Consider the following 21,125-nt stretch of genomic DNA (forward strand, 5'->3'; position numbering starts at 1 on the left):
CTACAATCTTTCACAGCTTACAATTATCACCATTGAGACCAGAGATACACTCTGCTAAATTTTCCTTTCTGGTCGCCTACCATCCAGACACCATCTCCTCTCATCACTAACCTCCGGTAATAATCACAGACATCATTCACGCCACCTTACAATACTCATAACAATCACAATCCCTAACTTAACATAAACTCTATTGAGATAATAATTCAAATTTCATAAAAAATTTGATTGAAATTTTTTTCGAGATTAATTAGATAATATTTAATAAGTAAGAAGATTTTTAAAAAAATTTAAGAAAAAATTTTTTTTGATAGTCAAATTAATAAGCTTATAAATAGTGAGGCTTCTATAATATGATGAAAATATAAATGAGTTTTAAAATTTTATAAGATACACAACTCATAAAATTAGAAAAAATTAAAAGAATTTTTTATGAATACGTATGTTTAAAAAGATTAAAAGAGAATAAAAGGATATCATATAAACATGAGTGCACATCGAAATTTTTAAATAAAAGGTGAGGTAGAGAGGAGGAAGATAAAAGAAAATAATTGGCTGATATTTTTAGTCTCAGGTTGTTGGAATTTTTAATGTAGCCCAATTTCATTTGGGAGTCCAATATCAAATACTTCAAGGTTCCAATTCAATTGGAAGTCCATCAAATTTGGCCTAAGATTTTAAGGTATATATTTTCTTTATTTTACTTTTTTATATTTATATTGTTTAAATGAGTTGTGTAAATTATTGTTGTAAATAAATAATGAATAAATAATTCAAAAATATTGTTTAAATAACAGTTTTATTTTTTTTATTATTGACAAGTCAAAATATTTTTGGATTTCACCAAAATTTGGGATAATTTAAAAATTATTTTTATTAAATATAGATTTATTTAAATAATCAAAATAAATAAATAAACAAAATATAAAATAATAAAAATAAAAAGTGATTAGTTGATCAAAATCTGTTGAAAAAGGGGTTGTTAGAGAAAAATAAAGGAGTCTTATTTTTCTTAATTATAACTAAGTAAAAATGATTTTTTAAATTACACCAAAGATTTGGGAAAACCTTAAAATCAATTTTTACAAATAAAGATTTCATTTAAATAATCACAAAATATTAAATAATTGCAAAATTTTACATAATAATAAAATTATAATTATTATTTGTTTAAATTATATATGTTTTTTATTTCATTATATTTGTGAATAAAAATATCTCATAAAAAAATTTTAAAAATATTGTGAATGGTTGAATATTTTTTTCAAAATTTTACAAATGAAAATATTTTCTATAAATTCCACAAGAAAGTTGGAAATTTTATAAAATGTAAATAATAAATTTTTTAAATAAAATAATAAAAATAAATTTTTTAACATTATATTTTTGGAATAAATTTCAAATATTAAAAAAGACCATATATCAAATGAAAAATATCAAATGAAGGATAACATTTGCTTAAATGAGATGCTAATACCTTTCTTAAGTGTAATTATATTTTCAAACTCAGCTTTGATTGTCATAAAACAAAATTATTTTTTGATAAGCTTTAATTAATTTTAGAATTTTATTAAAAAATAAAATTTTAAATGATCAATCACATTAAAATAAAAAAAAAATTGATAATGATTCTATATTTTTTCCAAGGTCGAAGGACCGAGTCTCCTTGACTAAAAGGACAATAATAACCCGAGATGTAAGAAAATGTACTGCTCTCTCCAATTACTGTAGTCTCGAATGCTGTTCTTACAATTAAAATAAGATGTATTGTTAACTCTTTTACCGAACAATAATACTGCAGCCAGTGAAGAAGCTGTACAATGGACTTTGCTCCACATGCAACTCTTGAGATTTAAGCCTGATCATCTATCTTGAAGTTCTGGCTGACAACATGATGACCGAAGGCGAAAGCCGAGTGAATGTATAGGCATTAACAGTTCACAATCTTAGCCAGATTCTGTTTTGGTCTGCAAAATTGATGCTCTTGTCGAAAACGGACAAACGACCTCAAAGAAATTGTGAAAGAATCCGTTTTCATACACATTATTCTTTACAACACCTTCAGTATCCTCTAGAGGGGACCTTCTGAAGAAGGATTTACATTTGGTCTCTGGAGGCTTTCCATCACAACTCATCCCGGTGATGCTTGCTTTCAATGCTGCAACATTTGCTCTTGCTTCACTCAGTTTCTTCTAGCTGCCAGCTTAAGTAGTCTTGCCACTTGAAGTTCTGTATTTTCAGACAGATGAGAACATGTGATTCTAGTTTCATGGTTTCAACTACAACTCAATCTGCGTAGCAAACTATTTCATGGTTTATGTTCGGTCAAGGCTGGGTTGGCAAATTCAGGTAACAAACTAAATGGGCAAGGTTTAAACGGCTCTCACCTCGTTCATTGAGGTGTTTGTGAGACAAAGATTAGCATGATACCCAAAGAAACTCGCCAATAAGAGAGAAACTAAAGCCATGAACATCATAAGTGGTATTTGGGTGTTATATGAACCCAACAGCAACTGCGACAAACCAAAAGACAATTTATTGAACTCAAAATATCTACCGCAAGATCCAAAACATAAAGCAGAAAACATTCAAAATAATGAAGGCACTATAGGAAGTTAATCTTCCTACAGTTGTTTCAAAACAAAAATTGTAGTCTCACATCAAGCAATAACCCTTGGCAATAATTCAGATTACAGAATATATATGAAACTCACCTGTACATTATGAGGAGCTAAACTGCCAAAAGAATCATCTACACCAAAATAAACTGAAAAACAAAGAAAATGGCACGGAACATTTAGTATATATGTAGAGCATTAAGAAACTAGAAAATCTTAGTACAAATCGATTTACCTGTTAAAATATATACTACTTTCAATTCTTTCAATCGTCCAGTAAGGACCAATCCAAGAGCAATTGTCCCGTACATGCAAAGAGGATATGACTACAGAATGCTAAATATGATCTTCAGTCTTCTTTAGAATTGTGGGTTTGAAGTAATAACTAGGATTGACTAATTGAAGGACAAAACAAGAATTGTTGATACAACTAATTACAAATATCATACAGAAATCCACGTTGTCAAAGGCTGAACCAGTAAAGCAATAACGGAGGAAATAATAACTTAGAATTTGATGTCTATGGCTGCCATCTGTTGACAGTAGCCATGACAGGAACACAAGAAAGATCATTATCAGGTGATAGAATTTACAGTTAAATAAATGCAAGGTGTCTCCATATACATAGTCGTAAAAGAGATCCCTCCATATACATAGTCGTAAAAGAGATCCTTAAGAAGATCAAAATCCAAACTAATGTTAAGGTACCTAGAAATCAACACAAACAATCCAAATCACTCGAAAATAGCAAAAATTTAAAAACAAACATCGGTGGGTAGTGAGATAGGAACATGGCAGCTTTGACAGGGTTTGTGGCAGAGAAGAGGAGTTCCCTATTCATCCTGAAGCAAAGAAGCACCAGACCAACTATAAAGAAATTGTGACAATATGAGAAGACAAACGAAGTTTTGCAAAACAATACCTTTAATTCTTAAAAGAAAATGAGGTGAAGCACTTCTCTCAAAAACATAGAAAATATTGTTTTTATTCAGCTTGAAAATGTGTCCGACAACCTTCCTCCGCTATAAATTCTGGACATTCTGTAAACAAAACATCATGATAAAAGTGAAAGCAAACACCATTAAAAGAACCACATATTTTCAAAGAATTCTATGAACAAGGTGACATATATAACCATTATATTTTGAATATGCAACTGAATAAAATATTTAAAATATCAGATTAATACTCATTGCACAGCTATAATCTTCCATTCTATAAAAATGTTACTATGAATTGTAAACTTTTATGAGTGGGCATCAAATCTTCATTTCAATAATAATAATCTTTATTACCAGATAAAGAATGTAGGTGTGTATACTACGTCCTATATACGTAGTTACGTCCTAAAAAACAGTTATCCATCAACTAAATCCACGGATTCTTTTCAGAAAGATTAAATTAATTAAGCAAATTGGAAGCATTTAGAATGGTTAGCTTTAACAGAGTGTAGAAGCAAAAAGAATAAAAAATTCTAAAATTTTGAAAAATAAGTATCTGAATAAGCATATACCATTTCTATGAAAATTTGTTCCATGGTGGTGTTTAGATTACCGTCCCAACGATCTTTTTCTTCAGCAAATTTCGCTTTCAGCAAACTTGAAGGTAACTCTCCTCTGCAGAAAATTTTCATCTTTGGACAGTTTCTCTCAATAACCTCTTCCAAGGAATGGAATCCAAAGGCATAATTACGATATTTTACTCTGTAAAGCAAGTGCATTTGGTGCACCTGTTCGATGGAGGTGAAAGCTTATCAAGGTATCGCCCTGGTTATAAGTAGTCATGGAATGCCATAGCCGCTATGTTTAAACAAGGTAGCTAAGTACTCTTTGACTGGCTTAAACTCCTCACAGGTGATTCAGGGTAGATCCTAACATATGTATGCATCAAAATTCATTTCTGAGCTGTGTGGATTTTAACCTATAAAATTTGGTAAACGGTCAACAACGAAGTGTGTGAGAAAAAAAAATGAAGGTTATGGAAGTAAAAGACTTACTCACCATCTGCTTTCTCACTTCAACTGAAGGAACATGACTAAGCCTCAAGTATCTCACAAATTTAAATGAAAAAAAGTATTCAAGTCTTTTACAATCAAACACCTATAGAAGATTTAGTGATTTGCAAAATGAACCCCCCCGGAGTTGGTTGCCTCGTTATGCCAGATCTTTCTCCAGTTTCCCACACCTATGATGCTCAATTCCTTTAAGCAAGGGAATGCCACCTATGAAATTTGTTTGATTGTGTCAATAATTGCATAGAATTTAAGGTAAGATTAATGGAGAGAGAGTAATGACACAGAGAAAACAAAGTAATGGAGTATCACTATCACCTTTTCATTGAAAAGAGTCGGAGAGGCAATCTCTGAGTTGTTTCCTTCTGCATCAGAGACGAACGTATCTAATGTAAGACAACTCTCTATCCTAACAGTTCTCAAGGAGGGGAAATCAAGGTAACTTCCATGGCAGAATCTCGTCAGTTTGGGAAGGTATTTGAGCAATAGGAATTCTAGTTTACCGAACAACTTTTGGCTCATCAGTTCTTCTTTCGCTAATCCCTCTATCAAGATTACTTTTTCTACATTCTCACAATTCTCAATGTTAAGAATCTTGAGTTGTGCAAAACTTTCCATCATTGAGGACGAAAATAGACAGTTTAAATTGTGACAGCCCTCGATAGTCAAGCATGTTAAATATTGGGCACAAGAAGCTGTTGCCAGAAATTTTTTATGCCAGATTCTCTGAATGTTGATTGATGACCGTTCCAAATCCTCCAAGCTTGGAAAAACCTGCATACAGTATATATATTCCTCAATGCATGAAAAACTTTCCACTCTTTAGCTGATAAATAAAAAAAAAAAAAGAACACATGAATGACGGTACTAGGGAAGCATGCAAATAATAAGAACGTGTCTGCTGCTTTTGTTTTTCATTTCCTCGATCACCAAATAAGAACAAAAGATTTTAACTAGAAGAAAATTTTAACTTAATCAAAACTCTATAATGTGATCAGTTGCGTTGGCAGACACATCCAACTGTCTGTATTTGTGCCCAACTTACTTGTTGATAGGTCTGCATAAATGTCTGGTGTAAATCTTGCTGCATATGAATCAATGAAATTTTTAAGGGAGCCAAAAAGCAGAAAAATCTATTGTTACAACATTCTTACAAGTCATATAACCATTAACAGAATGTACAACATGGAAAGTTGGAAAGCCAACAATCGGGCAATGTTGCAATTCAAGTGGAATATGATCATGCACATAAAACAATGTAACAGTGGTAAGAAAATCATTTGAATTGATGCATACCTTTTCTGTAAACAACTGTTGAACAATGGCATTGAGGTTCCCTTCCCAATGCCCTACATATTCACCTTCAGTTGATTGTATTCCCTGCAGCATTGGTGTGCTCAACTCTCCCGTAGTGAAAATTTCCATCTTTGGACACTGTCCCATTATTAACTCTTCCAAGGAAGGGAATCCAAAGGCACAATTCCCTGAGCAGAAGCTTGATAGGCTCGGAAGACAACGAAGTTCCAAAGACTTCAGTTGGGAGAACACGATGCCATCCATCACATCATCACTTCCACGAGCTATGATTTCTTCTATCATTTGGCAATCAGTAATACTCATTTCTGTGAGTACCACCAAGCTTTTTGCCGTTGGGAGTGTTAATAAATTTTTAAGCCCGTGACAATTTGACACTTGCAGATTTGTCAAATGTTTAAAGTACACAGAAGACGGCACTAAATTCTTCAATTTGTCACATTTCCACACTTTTAGAGTTTCCAGGTTACTGAAAACTTCTCCAACTTGGTATTCTTCCTTCCAGAGATGTGTCAACTCAGGAAGTTCTATCAGGAATAATTCAGTCAACCGAACAAGTGCTCCAGGATGTTCCTCCTCACCCCCAAGTCCTTCGCATTGAAATATTTCATTCAAGGGAGCTTCTTCCACTTTAAGTGTTTCAAGATTTGGCAATGACTGAATGAAACTGTTTAGGATAGTAACTAATCTGTTCGGAATTCTTTGGAGCGAAAGATATGTTAGTTTGCAAAAATGTTGGGTTGGAAGTTGTCCATGCCATATCTCCGTCATAATATCATTCGCTTCCAAAAATAACTTTTCTAAATTGGGAAACGTATCCTGAGAAGAAAATAAAAAATACGTTAAACGAAAGCAAAGATTTTGAATCGGTAAATTTCATCCATAGTTTCTAACTTTTATTCTAATTTTAATCCCGCCCTTAACTTTTGAATTATTCTATTTAGATTTCTAGCCTTCTAAATTTTCATTTTGACTTTTTTGTTACATTTTTCACTAACAAATAGCATGTTACATAATAAAAGTTTTTTTTGGCGTAAACGCGTGATGGTGGAAGTGGAATCAATATAAAAAATAAAAAATCATGGATGAAATTTATAATGCATGTAAAACATTTTATTTGCAATCTTAATGATTAACCTTTTAAATTTTAGAAGGTCGAAATCCTTTGTTGCTTGTACAAAAAGAGTTTAATCCATAATTTGGCATCGAAAATTCAACAATCAATAGATGATATTATTGAATTTTCAATAATTGATTATGAATTCATATTATTATAAAATATATCACTTAAAATTATATTAATTCATATAAATATTAGAAATTTAATATTAAAAAATTTATTTAATATTTATATAATTTTTAATTTTTAATAGTACTTTAATTAATATTTTCGAATTTTATTATTTATTTATCTATTTAATTTTAATATTATTTAAAGGAAATTAAATTCTAATATGATTAAATGGCAATATTCAATGTTACTATCAAATAGTATTAGATAATATTATGCAAATAATATAATTTTATTTTATAAATGTAATATTATTTTTAATTAGTTTTTAAAATTTTATTGTGTATCGAATTATTATATATGCAACGATTAAAGTATTTTCTTTTCATATGTAACAAAATTACTTACAAAACATATTCTGTAACAAAATTACTTACAAAACATATTCTATGTGTTCAAAACAAACTTTTCAAAAAAAAAAAACTGAAAACAGGAAACTATACCAAACAAATTATAAATACTTACATTCTACATAGATATTAGAGGTTCATACCTCAGTAACCCAAAACAAGGGTTGTTGAAAAGAGATAATTTCCAGTTGGCTCTCTCCGAGTGTTTCTGAAAAGCTCAAATACTCCCGAGCTAATATCTCCACATTGTCGCATCCTATTACCTGCAATTGTTTTAAGGACGGCCAGCTTGTAGTATGCAACCTGGAGTAGAAATTCTTCAATTTGGGTAGCCAATGAAGTAACAAGTCTCTTATTTTAGGAAATATAAACATAGTGGTTGATTCAGTGGAATTGAGCCCATAATCAAGTCCAATTACTTCTACCAAAGATTCACACTTCACTATTTCAAGATATTCAAGTTTGTCAAGTCTTTTCATCATGTGAAATGGAAAAATATTCAGAAGACTTTCACAATTTTTCACTCTAAGGAAAGTAAGTTCAGAAAATGAACTAAATGTGAGTTTATTATCCCATATCGTTGTCCAATATCCACTGCCAACGATTACCAATTTTGTTAAGTTAGGGAACACCACCTACAAAAAATTTATTTGATTGTGTTAGTAAAGGGAAATAAATTATACTACTAGCTTAACAAGATACACAAAAGAAGAGCAAAAGTATCAATTTCAAATCCTAACAAAAATTTAGGAAAGATGAAATTAATGAAGAAAAGAAAAGCTAGCTACAAGCATAACCAAAGGATTCTAAGAGCATTAAAAACTACTAATTCAATTACAAAATAGGATGATTTAACTCATAATTGTAATAACAATAATAATAAAATATTAAGTAATTAACATGTATATACAAATTGAGGCAATTAAAGGTATTCCTCATCTATTACACTAGAAATTTGTTGCATTATTTTGATAATTAATTTTTTTATGGATTAACTTAGTAAAACCATAAAATTTTTTGCTCACTATCAAAACTCTAAATTAATATTAAAATTCGATATTTTTTAACTTGTTATTATCCTCTCGCCCGCAAAAGGAGAAAAAAGAAAGACATACACAAAGCTAGAGTCTGCTATATAATAGATAAACTACTTATAAATAAATTTAAATGGGTCATTGAATAATTTGTGCCGCTATGAATTCATAATTATTTAATAATATACATATTCTATAAATTATGTAAAATTGCCATTTCATTATATGGCTTTTTGATATTATGTTTTGCTTATTTTGTTAAATTAGTTTAAAGAAAGCACAGTAAAATTAATTTATTGAGCCATTTAAAATTTTCTAGCTATTTTTATATATTATGAGACCTAAATAAATTTAAATCAGTATTTTAAAATATATATAAGTCATATCATTTATCAAATAAATATCATAATGTTTCATTAATACTTTTGGGAGCATAAATATAATAAAAAATTTAAATTCATATTTTAATTGTTTGATCTTTTATAGTTACCAAATCAATATCTAAAAGTTCCAATCGCCATCAAACTTTTATTTTGATCATATAAATATATAAAGTTAATCCATTCAAAACGATTAGATAATAATGGAAAACACTTGAAGGATAATTAAAAAAATAACAAAAAAATCATCCAAATTTAATAACAATATGACATTAAATAATACGAAAATAAACAGCCCTAAAAAAGAAAAACAATGTAAAGTTGAAAAGCAATAATCATTTTAAATCTAATTCAATTAGAGTATATCAAACAATCCATTTTGTGGCATATTATATAGGAATAATAAATCTCATAGATATTTAAACTTCTTAATGATTTAATAGAATAAAAAAATAAATTTTACTAAAAATAATTTAATTTGGTACAAAATTTAAGATTTATAAGGAGATAAATAGATAAAATAGTCAATTATTTAATTTCATATGAAAACTATCAATTAAGGATAAAGTTTATTTAAATAAAGTTTTCAATCATAATAAATAATAAATAATAGCCAATATTAAAAAATCATTAGTTAAGGATAAAATAATTAATTTAATAAATAATAAGTTGTTCACAATTTAAACTTTTGAACTTAATAGTTTTATAAATAAAATAACAATAAATATAAAGATACCATCATGAAATAAGAAACTAAAACAGAAGGAAAAATGATTCTGAATTTAGAAGGTGATTTATATTTTTTTGTTCAAACTTTATGATTATTTATTGAAAATTTTCAAAATATTGAAATTTTCAAAATTTCAAAATAACAAAAATTTAAAATTTTCAATGATTTATTTTTTTAATACGTTTGATAATTCATTTCAAAAAAATTTAATAAAATATTTTAATTTAAAAAGTACCGAAGATCTTAAGTACTTTTTACCTACTTAATGTATTAAGTTAATTTTAAAAAAATTATTTAATTACATTACTCTTATAATATTTTTTAACAATTTATTCTTTCCTTTTTGAACTTTTTTAATTTGAAAATACTTATAAAACCACCTCTCTTTTATACAAAAGATTCAATAAAAAAGCTACTAACTTTTAGTAGCACACCAAACATTTTTATATGACAATTCCATGCTTAAATCTTCAAAACTAAAAATTTAGTATTTAATTTTTTGGTCTTGAATTTATTAAATCTAACAAACATCATCTTAGAAGCATTTGCTATGTAAAGATCAATATGCACAAACAAAAACTAACCTTATCACTGAAAAATGGTGCAATACCAATAGTCTTTATGTTCTGCTTTCTTGGAGACGAAGTTGCGAATGCAACCATCTTTGGACAATCTTTTACTGCAAGATTTGTCAAACAGGGATATTCCACTGTACCATGCCCCCAATAAAAACTTCTTAAGCTTGAACATGACTTAAGAATTAGGGATTCAAGGGAAGGGAACATGATTGTGTTTGTTGTTGCCTCCTCTGCTCCATCATTTGTGATAATTTGCTCCATCATCACACAATTTCTTACTCGCATCCGCTCCAATTGCACAAGATTCAAAGCCATGGAAGTGGTGAATATGTTTTTCAAGCTATTACATCCATAAACGTCCAAAAATTTAAGATTTTTGACATCTAAACTTTTTTGAAAATTATCTCTCCGTATCTCTATTGCCTTGGAAGAGTCAGAGAGCACCGGGCACTCTATTCCTTCACAGTCGACCTACAAAATCCAATTTATGACACCAATTATACATATTCTATGAATTATGTAAAATTACCATTTCATTATATGGCTTTTTGATATTATGTTTTACTTTATTTTGTTAAATTATTTTAAAGAAAGTACATTAAAATCAATATATTAAGCTATTTAAAATTTATTGGCTATTTTTATATGTTATAGGACCTAAAATAAATTTAAATCAGTATTATAACATATATATTATGTCATATCATTTATCATATAAATATTAAACTATTATTTTGCTCATATAAATATATAAAGTTAATCCATTCAAAACAACTAGATAATAAAAGAAAACACTTGAAGAATAACTAAAAAAAATAAAACAGCAAACAACAATAAACTAAACTTTATATCCTGTATTGTAAAGTTGGCTATATGAAAAACCAAAAAAAAAATAATAATAATAATAATTAAAAAATAATGAGAAACAAAAATCATCCAATTTTAATAGCAACTTGACATTAAATAATATGAAAATAAACAACCTAAAAAGGAAAAATATGTAAAGTTGAAAAGCAATAATCCTTTTATATCTAATTCATTTAGAGCATATAAAACAATCTATTTTGTGACATACTACATATTAATAATAAATCTCATATATATTTAAACTCTTTAATGATTCAATGGAATAAAGATTAAATTTTACTAAAAATAGTTTAATTTAGTACAAAATTCAAGATTTATAAGGAAATAAATAGATAAAAATAGTCAATTATTTAATTTCATATAAAAATTATCAATTAAGGATAAAACTTATTTAAATAAAGTTTTCAATGTTAATAAATAAAAAATATTAGCCAACATTAGGAAAACCATTAATTAAGGATAAAATAGTTGATTTAGTAAATAGTAAGTTGTTCACTTTTTAAACTTTTGAAATTGATAGTTTTATATATAAAATAACGATAAATATAAGATAAAGATGCAATCATGAATTAAAAAACTAACATAGAAGGAAAAATGACTCTAAAATTAAAAGGGGTGTGATATTTCTTTGGGTCAAACTTTGTGATAATTTATTGAAAGTTTTCAAAATATTGAAAATTTTAAATTTCAATATTTAATTTTTTCTATATGTTTGATAATTCAATTAAAAAACGACTGAATAGAAGATTTTAATAAAAGAGTGTTGAAAATCTTATGTACTTTTTAACTACTTAATGTATTAAGTTAATTTCTTCAAAAAAAATTATTTAATTATATTACTCTTATAATATTTTCTTTTAACAATCATTTTTCTTTTTTAACTTTTTTTAATCGAAATACTTATAAAATCATTATCTCTTTCATACAAAAGATTCAATCAAAAAGCTACTAATTTTTAATAGCATACCAAAAAATTTTATATTACAATTCAATAGTTAAATCTTCAAAACTAAAAATTCAGTATTTAAATACATCATCTTAGAATCATTTGCTATGTAAAGAACCATATACATATATAAAAACTAACCTTATCACTGAAAAATGGTTTCTGCTGTCTTGGAGACGAAGTCGCGAAAGCAACCATCTTAGGACAATCTTGTACCGTAAGTCTTATCAAAGACGGACATTCCACTGAATTACTTCCCAAATAAAAACTTCTTAAGTTTGAACATGACTCAAGGGTTATGGATTCAAGGAAAGGGAACATGATTGTGCTTCTTGTTGCTTCCTCTGCCCCATCATTTGTGATAATTTGCTCCATCATCACACAATTTCTTACTTGCATCTCCTTCAATTGCACAAGATTCAAAGCCATGGAAGTGGTGAATATGTTTTTCAAGCTATTACATCCACAAACTTCCAAAACTTTAAGATTTTTTAAATTTAAACTTTTTTGAAGATTATCCCTCCATATCTGTATGGCTTTAGAAGTGTCAGAGAGCACCAGAAACTCTATACTTTCATAGTCAACCTACAAAATCCAATTTATGACACCAATTATTACCAAAAAAAAAAAAAAGAAAGAAAATTATAAGACTTAAGTAGAATTAAACCCCCCAAAATTCATAATAAATGGTTAAAAATAACATCCACCAATAAAAAGCTAGCCTAAAAAGGCATTTATTTCAAAGATTAAAAAATTCTGTAAATCAAGAAGTACCTTTTTTGTGTACAACCGTTGGATGGTAACATTAAGGTCACCATCCCAGTGTACCTTCTCATCTTCACCTGCAATTACTTGTACTCTTTGCAAAATTGGTGTATTTAAATCTCCCTTGCAAAAGATCTCCAATTCTGGACAGTGGCTCACTATCACTTGGTTCAAAGATGGGAATCCAAATGTGTGATGGCCAGAACAAAAGCTTTTAAGGCTTGGTAAATGTCGAAGTTCTATACATTCCAACCTATTGAAAATAATGTCATAGGTTGCTTCATCATCTCCCTCATTTCCAACAATTTCTTTCATTGAACCACAGTTTTTTATCCGCAAAATTTTGAGTTGGACCAAACTTTGGACTGCTAAGGATGTAACTAAATTTATCATTGCTCTACACTCCTGGACATCCAAAGTCATGAGATTTTGAAAAGGTGTTGAGGATGATCCTAAACTAATCATATTGCCACAAAGGACAACTTCAAGTATTTCAAGATTGGGAAGAATGCAGTCAAGTCGTGACCCTTGCATCCACATGTGTTCTAGGTAATGAAGACCACCCAGTGTTAACTTTCTAACTGGCAAAAATGTCGGAGCATTTGTCCCCTTGCCAACACCTCTTTCGTAGGAGAATAAATCATTAAATCTGCTACAACCCACCTCAAGCTTTTCCAAATTGTTGAATCTTTCAAGAAAGGTAGTTGGAAAAATAGCAGATTCATCGTGGTAGCAGAGCAGATTAAGAGCTTTTATTTCATGGAAAATGCCTTGGGAAACATTGCTGTCACATATTATTGCAATGTCATCACTGGTCAAAGACACTTCTTCTAATTTGGGAACCACCTACAAAACCAAAGAAAATCCAATTACAATAAAATGGAAAATCTATCTACCAAGAGAAACATTACAGCATTTAAGCATTTGGCTAATTGGTACAGATGTGCTTGTGTCTCCTAGCTTAAAGTCTAAAAAGCTGGTGAATTTCCATTATAAGACTTTTCCCAAATTTAGAAATTTAGAGAAATGATAAAATTCAAATTTTAACTAAATGATCGATTAAAAAAATCAGTTACATGGTATTATTACAAATAGGTAGCTTTTTAAGTGTGATCTAGAGTTCATACCTTTTCAACTAAGAAAAGTGGTGGTTGGATTTGGGAGTCCAATTGATTGTCCTCATTCATATCTGGCAAATTAAGCCCTCCAATGTCAAGTACCTTCACTTTGTTGCAATGGTATGTTTTCAACTTTTTTAGCATTGGCCACTTTGTTGTATGCATTCCAGGATAGAAACATTTGAGTTTTGGCAGGTACCATAGCATAAGGGAGGACACTTGATCAAACTTAAAATTAGTTACACTCGTTTCCCATCCTTCCGCTTTTGAAACAATCTCCTCCACTGCACAGCTATCTACTCTAAGATCTTTAAGATGTGGAAGAACTCTGGCAACTGAGGCTGGAAACACATTCTTCAGACTCCAACAGTACCTAACAGATACTACATTTAGATTTTGAAATGTTAAAATTCCTTGGGGGTCCTCGTTCCAAACATTCTTCAATTTTGGTAGATTAACAACATACAATTCTCTTAGTTGAGTAGCCACAACATTTGTTTCTTTCATATTTAACCTTTGGAGTTCAAATATATGTTCCACTGAACGACAACTAGATACTTCCAGAGTTTGAAGTCCTTGAAATGTAGTCAACAAATCAAATGGAAAAATGGTAAAGAGCTCATTACAATGTTCAACTACCATTTTTTCCAATTTGCAAAAGGAATTTGCAGAGAGTTGATTGTGCCATATCATCTTCATATTTCTCAACCAGGAAATGCTTAGATGCTCCAAACGAGGGAACGCAACCTATGTGTAACGTGTAAAGATAATAAGAATAATTAGTTCCAAGAATAAAGACAAAAGAAAGAAAAGCAAGCATAGTCCAAAACTTTATAACAATAAATCTACCTTTTCATCGAAGAGAGCTTGTGGAGAGAAATGTTGGTTCTCCTCCATTTTAGATTTATATATGAATCCCCGCAATTGAGGACATTGCTCTATCTTCAGAAGCCTCAAGGATGGGAATTCAATATTATAACTTTCTGAACAAAACCCAGTAAGATGCTGAAGCTTCCTTATCTTTAGAGAGTTTAATTGAGGAAATGAGATCGTAGCCTTGTCTTCTTCTTCTATATCCTCTGCAAATATCACCTCTCTTAAGCATTTGCATTCAACTATCTCAAAGCATTTAAGATGCGTTAGACTTCTAGCCATAGAAGATGACAATAGCTGTTTCAAGTTGTCGCAACCCTCAATGGTCAAACTTGTTAGATTTTGAGTACCGTACTCAGATATATTTGAAAACCGGTTGTGCCATATTCTTTCAACATTGATTGAGGACAACCGAAGGCTCTCCAAGCAAGGGAACACCAACTACATTAATTTAATTATACTACATTATCAGAGATATTAAAAAATTAAAATATAACAGAAGAAAAAGACTAGTCTTTTAGTGTAACATGTTCCGACAAAAACCAAGGAATGCTGTTTGCCAATGCAACGGAATACAGTACATTGAAAGAGAAATTACTTCCGTCTCAAGAAAAAGTGATTTAGTGCTATCAATTTTTTATTCCAAGATATAAATAACTATTTTGATTAATTTTAGATCAAAATCAGATTAACAATAGTCACTAACTTATGTTATCAATTTCTATTTATTAAAAAATCAAAATTGAAATAAAACGTTAAATTCTCAAGTGAAAAATCATGTGCAAACTATGATTGAATTTTAATTCTGACATTTAGCCCCCGAACAATAAAGCATCTACATTCAGGTCCTGGCCTGATAGTCAATCACAAAAGCTTCCATTTGAGAGCATATATAGATTTAGAGGAAGTCGGAAATAAGACCAACATGATATGCATGAATGAGCATTTAAACAAAAAGGATTTATGTTTTGATTAAAGAGTATATATTTCAATACACCAGGAAATGCTTAGATGCTCCAAACGAGGGAACGCAACCTATGTGTAATGTGTAAAGATAATAAGAATAATTAGTTCCAAGAATAAAGACAAAAGAAAGAAAAGCAAGCATAGTCCATAACTTTATAACAATAAATCTACCTTTTCATCGAAGAGAGCTTGTGGAGAGAAATGTTGGTTCTCCTCCATTTTAGATTTATATATGAATCCCCGCAATTGAGGACATTGCTCTATCTTCAGAAGCCTCAAGGATGGGAATTCAATATTATAACTTTCTGAACAAAACCCAGTAAGATGCTGAAGCTTCCTTATCTTTAGAGAGTTTAATTGAGGAAATGAAATCGTAGCCTTGTCTTCTTCTTCTATATCCTCTGCAAATATCACCTCTCTTAAGCATTTGCATTCAACTATCTCAAAGCATTTAAGATGCGTTAGACTTCTAGCCATAGAAGATGACAATAGCTGTTTCAAGTTGTCGCAACCCTCAATAGTCAAACTTGTTAGATTTTGAGTGCCGCACTCAGATATATTTGAAAACCGGTTGTGCCATATCCTTTCAACATTGATTGAGGACAACCGAAGGCTCTCCAAGCGAGGGAACACCAACTACATTAATGTAATTATACTACATTATTAGAAATATTAAAAAATTAAAATACAACAAAAGAAAAAGACTAGTCTTTTAGTGTAACATGTTCCGACTTCCAACAAAAACCAAGGAATGGGGTTTGCCAATACAACGGAATGCAGTACATTGAAAGAGAAATTACTTCCCCTCTCAATAAAAAGTGATTTAGTGTTATCAATTTTTTATTCCAAGATATAAATGACTATTCTGATTAATTTTAGATCAAAATCAGATTAATAATAGTCACTAATTTATGTTTATCAATTTCTGTTTATTAAAAAATCCAAATTGAAATAAAACATTAAATTCTCAAGTGAAAAATCATGTGCAAACTATGATTGAATTTTAATTCTGACATTTAGCCCTCGAACAATAAAACATTCACATTCAGGTCATGGCCTCATTGTCAATCACAAAGGCTTTCATTTAAGAGCATATATAGATTTAGAAGAAGTCAGAAATAAGACCAACATGATATGCATTTGAATGAGCATTTAAACAAAAAGGATTTATGTTTTGATTAAAGAGTATATATTTCAATACACCATCAATGAATGAAAGGTTGAAACCTCGTTCATTAGTAAACCTAAAAGCTAAAATGTCCTTGAAAATAGACTACTTCAAATTTTGGATATTTGTTCAGACTTTCCTTGATAGATGCTTTTTCCTTTTTTTTTTTTCTCTATATCACTGATTTTTTTTTTATTTTTTGCCTTTTTCTTTCCATTCATTTTTTTTTAAAGCAAAATCATTTAGCAACTGACGCAAAGGAAAGCATACCTTTTCACTAAAAAGCGATAACTCATTTTGACATGAAGAATTAGAGCCCTTTTTGTTTTCAAAGCAAAAGCTAATGAGCTGTGGTAGACCATAAAGTGTCAAGGATCTCAATTGAAGAAATTCATTTTCATAAGCTGCACCGTCATCACTAATGATATATTCGATCTCCGAACCATTTTGGATATGGAGATTCTTCAACCGCTGAAAGCCGTCCTCATCCATTAAGTCATGCAGTGCAACCTTGATACCTTTCATGTCATCTAAATATAAATCTTCAGTTTTGTTAAGAAACATCTTAAATCCATGATCCAACTCATCGACACTTGTATTTAACTCGAGTTTCAATGTCCTTGGGTGATTACACTCACCAACCCAATCCCATCCTTTTCCTATGAAAATCTTGTATCTTTCCAACTTCTTGGAGAACAAGTCCGCTGGCATAATCTTGGCATCAGGAATATGAACATCTAAAGTGGTCAGATGAGACAAAAGCTTCAATTCAGCAAGACTAGCATTTCTTTGTTGGTTGGCTTGACTCTCTACTTCCCATTGAACAAAACTGTTACCCATATACAATTCTTCCAATCTAGACAAACTCGATAAGACCCCTGGTTGAATTATATTGAGTGTGTTACAACCACTGAGATCTAATAACCTTAATTTAATCAATTCCCCAATTTCCTTAGGTAGCCTTTCAATATCAGAACCAAAAAGGCTAAGAATTTCTAAATTCTTAAGCTCACCAACCCCAGCAATATCTCCCAAAATACATTGGTCCAGGCACAAAGTCCGAAGGTTTGTTAGGAGACTAATTGAGGAAGGCAAGGACTCAAACTGCATCTTAGTCAAATCTAAAACTTTAAGATTTTTCATTTCCTCAAAAAAGCTGATTGGTATTTTCACAGAAGAATCCTTGCTACACACATAGAAAAGGGTAAGTCGCGGACAGTTCAACTCTTTGGGAAAATAGCTAATATTAGCATAACTCAAACTAATCATGGTGCATTTTTCCATTGTCTCTCCATTAGGCCAATCTTTTGAACCATCTTCGGGCTTTAATGCAAACACATTGTTGTCCCTAGAAGCGATTGCTAAGGCCGCATCACAAATAAGATCATGCATATCAACTCGCACATTGGTGTAACTATCACGCAACAAACAAGAGGATTTGAGGTCACTCACCACTGTCGACAATCTATCTCGTGTTTCTTTTACTGTGTTGACACCATGAAAGAAACCCAAACCAATGGTATATTTCAGCAAGTCTTGAATAGAAGTGTTGCGACCTAGCAGCCCGCAAAGCAAGAATGTCTGTTTGAGTTCTTCTGTTTCCAAATGGTCGTAACTCAACTCTATCGCTGAATAAACATGTACTGATATTCCTGTGAAGCTTGTTGGGGAAGGCCTTTGTAGTTTTCTCAAAGCATCATTCCACGCAAAAGAGCTTTTTTTTCTTAAAGCCCTTGCAACTGTTGCAATGGCGAGAGGCAGTCCTGCACATTTTTTGGCTACTTCAATTGCTGTAGATCGCAACTCAGGACTTTCAGCGTCGTCCCCAGCCATCTTCTTAAACAGGTCCCAAGCTTCTTTATCTTCTAAAACAGATATTTCAAAAATTTGCCGAGCATCCATCTCATTACTTAGAACATTTACATCTCTTGACGTGAGCAATATGTTGCATCCCTTGTTTTCATCTCCAAAAGGAATTCCCACTTCCTTCAAATCTAGTTTCTTCCAAATATCATCTAAAATAACAAGAACCTTCTTCTCTTTCTTCAATCTTTCGCGCAATCGGGCTGCTCTAACCACCACATCCTTTCCTTCTAATTTTAGACCCAATGAAGCTGCAAGTTGATCTTGAACTTTTTGAAGGTCAGGAGTACTCTGATTCACAAATGCCATAGTCACCGAATCAAATAACTTGTCTTCTTTGGCCTGTCTATAAACTTCTTTAACTAGCGTGGTTTTGCCCACACCAGCCATCCCATACACCCCTATCAGGTTGGTACTGCCATCTTTCAATGCCTCCATGATGTCTTTAAATACCTTCGCTCTTGATTCGAACGCCTCAAAATCTTTAAGAGTTGCATCCACTATGTCTAGAGGAGGAGCAGGGCAAGAAACACTGTTGAATTCACCTTGTCGAAGGTGTTCATTAAAAGCCGCGACAACTTCTTCAGCTTTCCTGCTAAGTTTGTAGCGAGACTTGATGTTAGGACACAAGCCAATGAAGCACTTGCTCTTTGCTTTGTCTTGAAGATCATTAACATTTTTCCTCTCGTCTTTGATTACCTTGTCCACAGTACTGCACCAAAGCTCGACGTCCGGTTTTATCTTCTCCATATTCCTTTCTGCAACTTCGATCTCTTTCTGCACGCTTTCTCTTTTCGCCAACAACATCCGCATTTTCGCCTCAAACTTCTCAACGTTTTTCTTATAGATGATTACATATCTCATATGACGTTTGATTTCTTGGAAGATGCCTTTCGCAGTTTCCGAAGAAAGGTTGGCTGCAGCGCCAGTAGCAACGGCTTCCATTTTTTTTTGGTTGATTGGTTTGTTTGAAGCAGACCAGCAAAGCAAATGACAGAAGAAAACAGAGACAAGAGGGGAATAATTAACAACAAAGATTACGACAGCAAGCAATATATGTAATCAGTTATGGGCAAAGACTAGAAATGGTTTGGACAGACTCCCTTCCGATGAGGGAACCGGAGAAAAACAGAGAGGAAAAACAGAACAAGAAGGAAACTAAAACCAGTTTAAAAAACAAAAGGAAAAGCTGAAAGGTGGGATGTAGGGGAAATGGTTTTTGGGGAAAAAAATAAAAGAGCAACTGAGATTGTGGAGAAAGTTAGAGTGGAAATTGATTAGAGACAGATGAGTTGAGGAGAAAGGTTGAAGATTTATTTATGGGTAAAGACTAGAAACGGTTTGGACAGACTCGTCTTCCAATCCATTCGAGGGAACCTAGGAGAAAAACAAAGAAGAAAGAAAGAACAGCAAGGGGACTAAAACCAGGCAAGTAAAACACAAAAGCAAAGCAAGGTGAGGAGTTGGGGAAACGGTTTTTCGAAAAAATGAGCAGCTGAGTTTCAGTAGAAAGTTAGAGTGGGTACTGTAGAGGCCTAGAGGAAGATGAGTTGGGGAGAAAGGTTGAAGCTTTATTTATGGGTGGAGAGAAGAAAGACAAAGTATTTCAGATGCAAGCCGATCACAAAGAAGTTGAATCAGTAGTCACATTGCTCAAAGTCTTTTCTTTTAAATTTTTTTTAAGTATTTTCTTTTTCGTTGAAGAAAATTTTAAGAAATTACGAAGAAAGGCAGACCTTTGAAAGTACAGCCCCAGTTTCCTGACCTTTGAAAATTAGACAATAGCTTTTGAAAAGAAATATCAACTTTCTCCATTTGAATTTTAGTGCAACTTGTTTTTTGCTCCTTTGTGATGCATTAATTATTCACCATTTTCTATTGGTTACTTGCTTTGAAATTGCACTTAGTCGTTAACTTTTCCGATATTTATCTTTTCCAACCTTCAAAATTGCACAAATAATAATAATAATAGATCAAAGAAAAATTTTGATGAAAGATAAATGCATGAGAGTTTTCTCTTGACAAACTGTTAAGTTTGAAAATACTCATTTTATCCTTTCAGTTAAAATAATAAAAAAAAAGAGATAACATATCATTTTGTCTCTAAACTATGTACTTTTTTTAACGTGCTATTTAAATAAAAAAATTTTAATTAAATATTTAAGTTGTATTTTCGCATAATAAATTATCTCAATTTTTAAGATCATTAAAAAAATATTAACGTCACATGAACATTTAATGTTAGCACTTGTT

General features: G+C 31.0%; 1 protein-coding gene across 6 annotated transcripts; it reads right to left on the bottom strand.

Moving 5' to 3' along the window:
* Positions 1–1,695: 1,695 nt before the first annotated feature.
* On the bottom strand, positions 1,696–20,522 carry LOC111277908 (uncharacterized). 6 transcript variants are annotated; one of them, XM_089764083.1, is made up of 17 exons: positions 17,280–20,522; positions 16,013–16,477; positions 14,852–15,316; positions 14,012–14,749; positions 12,894–13,730; positions 12,261–12,704; positions 10,313–10,777; positions 7,728–8,219; positions 5,926–6,762; positions 4,948–5,403; positions 4,619–4,839; positions 4,348–4,538; positions 4,132–4,234; positions 3,541–3,658; positions 2,715–3,460; positions 2,388–2,513; positions 1,696–2,229 (listed from the first exon to the last, which is right to left on the bottom strand). In XM_089764083.1, the coding sequence occupies exons 1-11, from the start codon at positions 19,815–19,817 to the stop codon at positions 4,729–4,731; spliced, it is 7,848 nt and encodes a 2,615-aa protein (XP_089620209.1). In that variant the 5' UTR covers positions 19,818–20,522; the 3' UTR covers positions 1,696–2,229; positions 2,388–2,513; positions 2,715–3,460; positions 3,541–3,658; positions 4,132–4,234; positions 4,348–4,538; positions 4,619–4,728. The 6 variants fall into 6 exon arrangements, with proteins under 6 accessions (XP_089620209.1, XP_089620208.1, XP_089620207.1 ...); XM_089764082.1 differs by having other exon boundaries at positions 4,321–4,538; XM_089764081.1 differs by having other exon boundaries at positions 2,715–2,767; positions 2,854–3,460; positions 4,132–4,538.
* Positions 20,523–21,125: the final 603 nt, after the last annotated feature.

Source organism: Durio zibethinus, chromosome 7, assembly GCF_047325235.1.
Source record: "Durio zibethinus cultivar Kanyao isolate XHJ-2024 chromosome 7, ASM4732523v1, whole genome shotgun sequence".
In the NCBI taxonomy this organism is placed as follows: Eukaryota; Viridiplantae; Streptophyta; class Magnoliopsida; order Malvales; family Malvaceae; genus Durio; species Durio zibethinus.